The sequence below is a fragment of the Schistocerca piceifrons genome, chromosome X (assembly GCF_021461385.2).
Source record: "Schistocerca piceifrons isolate TAMUIC-IGC-003096 chromosome X, iqSchPice1.1, whole genome shotgun sequence".
NCBI classification, from domain to species: Eukaryota; Metazoa; Arthropoda; class Insecta; order Orthoptera; family Acrididae; genus Schistocerca; species Schistocerca piceifrons.
In genome coordinates, this window is record NC_060149.1 from 806,310,859 (window position 1) to 806,321,108 (window position 10,250).

Consider the following 10,250-nt stretch of genomic DNA (forward strand, 5'->3'; position numbering starts at 1 on the left):
GAAAACGCGAGGATTTTAGAAGTCTGTATACGTACTGTCCGAGACCCGGTTATCTTTATAAACTTCAGCTATTAATACACAGGTGCTTCAAAAGTAAGTTACACATGTCGACCAACGGTACGAACATTGAGCAAACAGAGTGGCGCATTGACAGAAGAGAGTAGCTTTCCGAGATTCCTTCAGACGGTGTTGCTTCGGTACAGGTGCTTTACAGTGTGCCACGGAAATGGCGCGGCAGCTAGAAATTTACTCCAAAGTTGCTGTAAGCGGGACGGTAAGATTTTCGTAGAGAAAACGTCTAATATGCGCATACATTCACCGTGGAATCCCAGCACTATATGGACCAATACCGAAGTCACGTCCAGCCGCAGTGGAAGGGTACCAATAATTTGACCAAGACCGCACAAACGTGGGTGATAGCGAGCAGAAAATCCAGATTATAAACTGTACGATTTCCAACTTCACTGCAAGCTGAAAGAACATCCAGGTGGAATGAGATTTTGCAACGACGAGAACGTTTACTCGAATGGCTATGTGAGCAAGGAGCGGGATTCTATCGTCGAGGGCTGAACGAATGGTAGAACATTCCGACCGTTGTTTACAGAACCTTGGTGACTGTGTTGTGAAACAGTGTCACGCATCTGTGTCACATGAAAGAATAGTGCAGCATTCAATAAAAGTTTCTTGGCCTGCCATGATATTGTGTGTGCCGGCCGAAGTGGCCGTGTGGTTCTAGGCGCTGCAGTCTGGAACCGCGAGACCGCTACGGTCGCAGGTTCGAATCCTGCCTTGGGCATGGATGTGTGTGATGTCCTTAGGTTAGTTAGGTTTAACTAGTTCTAAGTTCTATGGGACTAATGACCTCAGAAGTTGAGTCCCATAGTGCTCAGAGCCATTTGAACCATTTGATATTGTGCAACTAACTTTTCGAAATCCGCTCGTAACAGAGAAATAACTTGAAGGTGGTTCGATGAACCCTTTCACTTAACTATGAGTTGCAAGAAAGTCATGTGGTTGTAGATGTAAGAACTAAAGTTCTTTGGGGATACGATCAGCAAAGCAGAGCACCAGTGGGTTTATTTTATTTATTGCAAAAGGGAAATTATGTGAGAAATAAGAAGATGTACATGATCAGTGGCTGTCCTACACAGGAGTGCAAGGCGTGCTCCGAAGCGGGTGCTGGTTCCAAGGGGGCGCTGAATCTGACGGCACGATTCATCATTAAGCCCTCGCACCCCAGCGACAGAGAGGATAGTGCCGCCTCAGGATATGGCTACTGTCTGAACCTCACTGTAACTTTTACAAAATTCTTCTGTGAAGTTTGGAAGATAGGAGACGAGGTACTGGTAGAATTGAAGCCGTGAGGACGGGTCGTGAGTCGTGCTCGGATAGCTCAGATGGTAGAACACTTCCCGCGAAAGGCAAAGGTCCCGAGTTCGAGTCTCGGTCAGTCACACAGTTTTAATCTGCCAGGAAGTTTCATATCAGGGCACACTCCGCTGCAGAGTGAAAACCTCATAGCGGTTCTAGGCGCGCAGTCCGGAACCGCGCGACTGCTACGGTCGCAGGTTCGAATCCTGCCTCGGGCAGGGATGTGTGTGATGTCCTTAGGTTAGTTAGGTTTAAGTAGTTCTAAGTTCTAGGGGACTGATGACCACAGTAGTTAAGTCCCATAGTGCTCAGATCCATTTGAACAATTTTTTTGAAAACCTCATTCTGGAAACATTCTCAAGGCTGTGGCTAAGCCATGTCTCCGCAATATCCATTCTTCCAGGAGTGATAGTTCTGCAAGATTCGTAGAAGAGCTTCTGTGAAGTTTAGAAGGTAGGAGACGAGGTACTGGCAGAATTGAAGCTGTGAGGACGGGTCGTGAGTCGTGCTTGGATAGCTCAAATGGCAGAGTATTTGCCCGCGAAAGGCAACGGTCCCGAGTTCGAGTCTCGGTCCGGCACACAGTTTAAATTTGCCAGGAAGTTTTTTACAAAATAGTTATATTAGTTCCTCATTTAATTGTTTTCTGAGCTCTCAGATTTCAGCTAAAAATTCGAGTTTTCTCAGAATTCCAACTGCAATTAATTAAGCTTGCAAAGGAAACGGGCTGAACAACCCAAGGCAGGTAGCTAAACTAACTGTTACAAGTGGAGCTAAAACACCTGCTTTATAAAATCTCACAATAACATTAATGATCGTTTCCATATTTACGTGTATTTATTATTCAGCACATATCTCCTTTTAAATGACCTGATGACGATGGAAGAATAGAAACCAGACAGATTCTGTTTAAGAGAACAGCAATATAACTGCGTTTTCTTCAAAGCAGCATCCTCAGTCTACTTAACTGTCATGCAAGCACGGTCGTGGATATCGAGCTCCAAAGAAGTCACCGGATGATTTACAAGAAGGTCAAGAGTAAACGCACGGTCGACACCCACGGAGCACTGTTCAGCCAGAGAATAGAGTGGTAGATTTAACAGTTTGTTTCTAAGGAAACGTCCCAAAATTCAACTGAAGTAGTTTTCTCCAATGATGCCCCACTTGGTTTTTAGCCCTGATCCATTGGAATGAAAATTGTGTGTTCTAAAATTTGCTTCAGTCCGATCGCTCTTGTTATTAACAGCATGCTATTAAAAACAATTATCTTCAGTTGTAATCTTAATCTCTTCTTGAAGTGCATATAAGAATTTAAGTAATTTGTTTTCCAAAAAGCAGCATATTCTTCACAGTTCAATATAGGCAATCACCTGGAGGAAGTATTAAACTTATTGGTATTAATAAGTATTATCATTACGATGTAGTTACAGTCTCCACATAAAACAATCACTATTTTTAGGCTCTAAGAGACACTGTTATGATTCTAACTCTTACATAAAAATAGAATTGTTTCTAAAAGGTTTCTTCAGAAAAGCCATGACGTATTCTCGTTTGTACTCTCTTTAGTTCAACCACTTTTGGGAAAAAGGAAGACAATTGCCAGATAATAAGAGTCGAGGATACCTTCCCCACTCCGATTCCCTTACCCCGCCTTCAACGTGGTCATAGCGTGGTGGTTGTATATGTCATTCGGTTACAGTCCTCGGTCTGGTGAATCTAAAAATTTTCATCGTTATCAATCTTTGCCTTACTTCCATCAGAAACCTTTCGCACAAAAATAGTCTTTTAATTAACAGTTTAGGCCTACTTCTTTAAGAAATCGTTCTAGAAATCTAAAAATCCTGCGTTCGAATCTCGCTCGAATCCCAGTTTATTTTTTCTGATGTATTACGTGAAAAGCATTGTGAGCATCAATCCACACTATTGTTCCATTCCACAAGAAATTTTAGGTTCGTAAGTAAGTGATAAAGTGAGTTATTTCTCAGGCTCCAAGAAGAGTACAGATCACCTCAAAAGAGATAGGTCTAGCAGTGTGATACTCAAAGCAATCTTCTACTTGGTGACAGTTTCTTTCTTCAAGTTGTTGGAGAGTGGTATGTCGTTGACCAAAACAAATCGTAAATCGTCCAGTCAGTCGAAGAATGTCATGGGTGACTGATAGTGAAGTATGATCCTCCTCAACTAAAACCAGGGACCGATGACCGTAGCAGTCTGGTCCCTTTAATCCCACAAACCAACCAACCTCAACTAAAATCATGAAAATTCAACTTCAACAGGCAGAGAATTGGGCAGGCAGTAATGCAAAAAGAAGGATCATTGGAACAAAATACAGCCGATGTTAACGCTAATAAAACGACGTGCAAACATTCATCGAATTTTTGTATATAGAAATTTCTGAATTTTAAATAATACCTTTAGGTAAATCTATGATGAAGACTGAACACCGAAACTTACTTGTATATATATATATATATATATATATATATATATATATATGTCCAGCCTACCTTCTTCAAAAAATGCATACGTGGAATGCATAACTTACTCTTTTCAAAAAATGAAATATGCGTCATCCAAGTCCCAGCATACGGGAGATAACTTTCATTTTATCTGAAACTTATTACGAAGCTTAAATCCTTACATTTATAGTTCATCTAAACTAGAACCCATTACATACCTGCGTGCGCAGCGACCGATGAGAATTTCAGTATTAACAAAAGAACGGCAGTCAGTTGCAAACGTCAAATTTTGCGACCGATTGCTGCCATTTTCCTAACATTTATAGTTTTGCTTAAACATCGCTTATCAGTTGCTTCGATTCATGGTGCGAATAATATCCACAAATATTCACTAAACTCTCAATAATCAGCTTCTCTGAAGACCTCAACTGTACCTGCATAAGATAATATCCAGTTACGAGGATGCTATGAAGCCCCAAATAAAATATCTGGAAAGCAGTAGGTATTCACCACACATTGTGTTATTACTTATAAAGAGGTTATTCGATTTACGGAATCGTTCTTTGCTAGACTTCGTGCTGGTAGCTCCAATGTCTAAATATCTGTGACATTTCTATGTTGGCTGCCATGCGGCGCGTGGATCTTGCTGGATATTGCAGCTCATGCATATGGAAAGAAAACCCAGGAGGTCATCCGCATAAATGTCAGTAACAATTCTCTTTCCCTCGGAAATACCGCTGTATCGCCATGTATGTTTATTTTAAAAGCTCTTGAAACAAGATAGAGGCCATGACATTATGTATTTGTCATATCTCTTATGTATTTAAGCACTTTCTCCAGAAATATTAGAAATATCTCGCATTTAATTCTTTTAAATTGCGAAGAGTGGACGAAGTGCTAATGCAGTCCGTAGTTTGCTTGAAGTTGTTGAAGATATATATACTTCTGCATTGCTGTCATCCTATGATGAAACTGTTCTTTTTAGCGGTGAGTATTAACACTTATAGAAAAATATTCCTGCAACTTAAACACTGTTGGTTGCTGAAGTAAGTAATGAATTACAGACTTAAGCATAGAAGACGGATACCATAAACGATTTTTTTTCTCTTAACTGTGGCGTAAAGTTAATATTATGAAACGTGTTTCACTGGCTACTTGCTTTAAAAAACATTAAGCTGTCAGACCTCAGGAGAATACAGTGAACTTTTAGTTTATCTCCTGCATTAATACGAGTTACTTTTTGGTGCTCAATATCCGGAATAAATTCCGGGCCAATTTTCCAAATAACATTGAAATATTTTGAAAATTATAATGCTCGAATAAACTGTTGAAATACGATCTTATTTTGCAATGCTGACAAAAATAATTTATCACTTTAGTGCTTTCAAATAAAACGAGGTTTACTTTAGACATCCCTTCAAAAATATTGATAATTTAAAAAAAAAAAGAAAACGTATGGAATACTGGAATTTAAGGTATCTGAGGTACTGTTGTGAAGCAATGGTAGTCAACCTTTTTTACTCACCGTCCACGTTTCTATCTCTGTTAGTAATAACATTTTCTAACCGCCCATCGGTTCCACAGTACTGGTGATTTGTAAAGTAGGGAAGTAACTGTACTTTTAAAAAATTATAAGGCAGAGCTGCAGCAAGTTAACGGATATAGTAATAAATAAGTACCAAATACTTTCATCAAAATTTCATGAAAACCTAAGAGAAATACTTTTAAAACTCGTGCGATCTACCACCGCCCATGAAAGCTATAACGCCCGATAGTGGGGGAAGGGACCAGGCTGACTGTTACTGTTGTAAGGTATTTGATAAAATTTCTCGTTAATATTACGCATATTGTTCTGTCATTGGGCGAAAAGGCGTGTGTTTTTAAGTTGCATAAACGAAAATTTCCTGTGTCCCTTGCATTTGCATTTGCAAATTTATCTTAAGCTTTAGGTTGCGACGACGCTATGTACAACAAGGGGCGTAACATGCAAATGAAGGGTTCAACAGAAATCAAAGTTGCTTATTTGACACATAAAATACCACAAATCTAACTACTAATCGTAATCTTGTTCCAGTAGCTTTTATATGTGTGGTACAAAAGAAAGAGTCATTCACGGTTACTTCCACCATTATTAAGCTCAATTAAAAAGCAAGGCCTTCGAAATAGTTGTACGCCTGCACACAGAATTTCTCCTGTCATGCAATGCAATATGTGCGTCACAAAAAGCACATTCAGGTATCGTATACTCAAATGGAAACTACATAAAAATTTGAGAATGGAACTATCTCCAATGCAAATATTTTCGTTTCTAAAATAAGCTTGATACTGATACTTTTGAAGACTGCTGTTGTTATAAACTTCATAGCAACATAAAACTTTGTGCTGGAAAGAGACAAGAACCATGAATCTTCCATGTCGCGTGCAATGTTTTTACCAGCTTAGCTGTCTAGTTACGACTCGAAAGCAACTAGGACGTCTCTGTTCAAAAAATGGCTCTGAGCACTATGGGACTTAACATCTGAGCTCACCAGTCCCCTAGAACTTAGAACTACTTAAACCGAACTAACCTAAGGACATCACACTCATCCATGCCCGAGGCAGGATTAGAACCTGCGACAGTAGCGGTCGCGCGGTTCTAGACTGAAGCCCCTAGAACCGCTCGGCCACACCGGCCGGCGACGTCTCTGTAGTTTCTCAAACTTTATATTTCTCGAAAACATATGCGGTGTAAATAAAAGGAAAATCTGTGACCGTCCAGATGAAAAGGAAGTACTATTATTACGAAATATATCTGTGTCACTAAAGCCTGGCTAATTTAATGGATGAAAACCACTAATGCACACCAAAATGGAAATCAATATTAGTAGTTTATAAACGTAATACTGTTTCTCTGTACTGTAATTTAACAAAAATAGGATGAAGGGATAAAGTTATATGTGGAAGAACTCACAGAGCGTAAGAATGGCTACCGAAATTGAGATTAATGTTAGAAAACTAGAGTAGATGATTCTATGCTATTGTTGACTGAAATTAAATTAATTTTCTGTGATTCTAAAGATTTCTCTCTGCTACTGACAGAAGACACATTACTAGGTATCCATCTCAGTTACGAGAATTTCATTTGCTGTAGCATATTGCGACGAGTGACATAATCAAGTTCATCAGGCTCTGCTGACATCTTAAACGTTTCTTTACTGTCAAGATAGTAAGAATGTTGAAGATCAGTGTTACCAACACATGAGGAGGAGCAGATCAGTCGTTGAAATGTTGATCAGGAAAATGGGATCATCGACGCTTTGCGACACACGGAAATATATCTTGGACAGGAAGTTAAGTGTATTAGTTAATGTGAAGTCAGAAGACCACAGCAGCGACCTGCTACTGTAGCTTAATGTATAGCTCGTTAGCGTCGGTCCCACACACCGACCAGGCTGAGTCTGGCTTTTAGGCGTCTTCCCACACTCATTTAGGAAAATGTTGGCCTGGTCTCCAGTCTCTGCTCCGGAAAATCCGATACACCAACAGGTGAATGCAAAAATACACAGAACAAAGTTTACACGATGTCCAGATGGCGCACATGACTTGTTTCTCTTAGGTTACCTAATGGCTGTGATGACTCTAAGGGCAACCGGCCACGAAGTTAAATAAAATAAATTTACCGAAATGAAAACTCTGGACTGCATACGACGGGATAAACGCTAGTAGAGAGAGAGTAGATTAAAATGCAGTTAACAGTTATATGCCCTAGTGTCACTAGAAATCTACTCTCTGAGTTTCGATTTATTGGCCAACTCAAAACATAGACTAGGCATTCATTCACATCTGCATCAACATGATTATCCTGCAATTCACTATTAAGTGCCTGGCAGAGACTTCATCGAACCACCTTCAAACTATTTCTCTACCTTCCCACTCTGGAACAGCGTGCGGGAAAAACGGACACTTAAATCTTTCCGTGCGAACTCTGATTTCTCTTATTTTATTTTGACCATCAATCCTTCCTATGTAGGTAGGCACCAAAAAATATTTTCGCATTGTGAGGACAAAATTGGTGACTGAAATTTCATGAGTAGATCCTGTCGCAACGAGACTCGCCTTTGCTTTAACGATGGCCACCCCAATTCGCCTAGCATATCCGTGACACTCTCTCCCTTCTTTCGCGATAGTACAAAACGAGCTGGCCTTCTTTGAACTTTTCCGATTCCTCTCCTATCTGAAGCGGTTGTTACAAGTTGCCTGAATTTGTTGGCATTGGTTGTGTGAAATATGGTCTTTTACGGAGGTTGTCATAGTGGGGGAGATACAACGGACGTCAGAAGACTGTTTCGGCGCCGGCCGGAGTGGCCGTGCGGTTCTAGGCGCTACAGTCTGGAACCGCGCGACCGCTACGGTCGCAGGTTCGAATCCTGCCTCGGGCATGGATGTGTGTGATGTCCTTAGGTTAGTTAGGTTTAACTAGTTCTAAGTTCTAGGGGACCGATGACCTCAGAAGTTAAGTCCCATAGTGCTCAGAGCCATTTGAACCATTTGAGCTGTTTCGGCACGAGCGGTTGGGAGAACCGGTAGTACACAACCTGGGACCGATGACTTCAGAAGTTAAGTCCCATAGTGCTCAGAGCCATTTGAACCATTTGAGCTGTTTCGGCACGAGCAGTTGGGAGAACCGGTAGTACACAACCTGCTAAAGGCGGAGGTTGTAGTTCGGGTGCAGGACACCGTTTTAGACTGTCGTCATGTTATCTTTCTTTCTTTATTTATTTTTATTCGTCTGCTTTCGGGACTTGCCCATACGGCCGTCACAGTAGTGGAATGTTAATTATGACGACACGGACGTAAGGACAACACAACACCCAGCAACCGAGCCAAGCAACCCGGCCAAGAATCGAACCCGGGCCCCTTCGGTTAGCAATCTGCCACGCTGTCCGCGCAGCAACCGAGGCGGACACCACAATGGTTCATTACAGATATCACCCCCCTGTGAGTTGAAGACCCCAGCGTTCCCGTAGCTGGAATAGTCGGAGAACTGGAGAGACGCGTGCGTGCGTGAGCCGCGCTTGCGTACCTGGAGTGCGGCAGTCCGGTCTCGGGTCTGGAGCAGCTGCGACGGCGGCGGAGGCGGAGGCTGCGTGTGGCTGCGCTTCTGCCTGTTATATAGCATCCCCCCCTCGACCGGCGCTGCCCCCCCAGCTCGTCTGTGGAGCAGCGCGCGGGCTGGATGGGCACACGCGTCATTATCTTACGACACACGCCATTGTTACCTCTGCTCGTCGGCCATTATATAAGGCCGCGCCATTGTTGCCACCGGCGGAGAGGCGTCAAGACGCCGGGCGTCCACCCCACCTCGGCGCCGGGCGTCCTTAACACCCATCCTTCACTTACATAAACGTCGGGGATTCCAGTGCGCCGTACGTACCAGATGCGTCGAGACACGGTTGAGAGGTGCAGCCTCTCGTGCACTGAATAAGACCTTACGACAGGAACCGACTCTCTCGGTGACTGAGAGCGCTCAGCTGCGGTAGTCATCTAATTATTTCAAGAAATACAGCAATCGATCGTGTTTTTGTAGCTTTAATTACGCCAAGCCCCTTATTGAGTTTTCGCCCGTTTTCAATAATACATTTACGTATTCATCAACGCAGTGTTTTTGTTGACTGCTTTTTGAGAGTTGCCGGCCAGAGTGGCCGTGCGGTTCTAGGCGCTGCAGTCTGGAGCCGGGCAACCGCTACGGTCGCGGGTTCAAATCCTGCCTCGGGCATGGATGTGTGTGATGTCCTTAGGTTAGTTAGGTTTAATTAGTTCTAAGTTCTAGGCGACTGATGACCTGAGTAGTTAAGTCGCATAGTGCTCAGAGCCATTTCTTTTTTTTTTTTTTTTTTTTTTTTTTTTGAGAGTAACAACTTTCCTGTGCATAACGATAACTATACATGGTGTTTCTATAAGTGTGTGCAGAAATGTATCAGGACGTATAGAGGGTGTTACAAAAAGGTACGGCCAAACTTTCAGGAAACATTCCTCACACACAAATAAAGAAAAGATGTTAGGTGGACATGTGTCCGGAAACGCTTAATTTCCATGTTAGAGCTCATTTTAGTTTGTTCTTCCACCTACGCTCAATGGAACACGTTATCATGATTTCATACGGGATACTCTACCTGTGCTGCTAGAACATGTGCCTTTACAAGTACGACACAACATGTGGTTCATGCACGATGGAGCTCCTGCACATTTCAGTCGAAGTGTTCGTACACTTCTCGACAACAGATTCGGTGACCGATGGATTGGTAGAGGCGGACCAATTCCATGGCCTCCACGCTCTCCTGACCTCAACCCTCTTGACTTAGATTTATGGGGGCATTTGAAAGCTCTTGTCTACGCAACCCTGGTACTAAATGTAAAGACTCTTCGTGCTCGTATTGTGGT

General features: G+C 42.3%; 1 protein-coding gene across 1 annotated transcript in view; it reads right to left on the reverse strand.

Annotated features, from left to right (window-relative positions):
- LOC124722715 overlaps positions 1-8,988 on the reverse strand; it is a 54,135-nt gene extending 45,147 nt beyond the window's left edge. The window contains exon 1 of the mRNA XM_047247857.1: positions 8,893-8,988. Within this exon, the coding sequence (XP_047103813.1) occupies positions 8,893-8,988 (96 nt within the window). The remainder of the gene's footprint in view (positions 1-8,892) is intronic.
- Between the last annotated feature and the right edge of the window lie 1,262 nt (positions 8,989-10,250).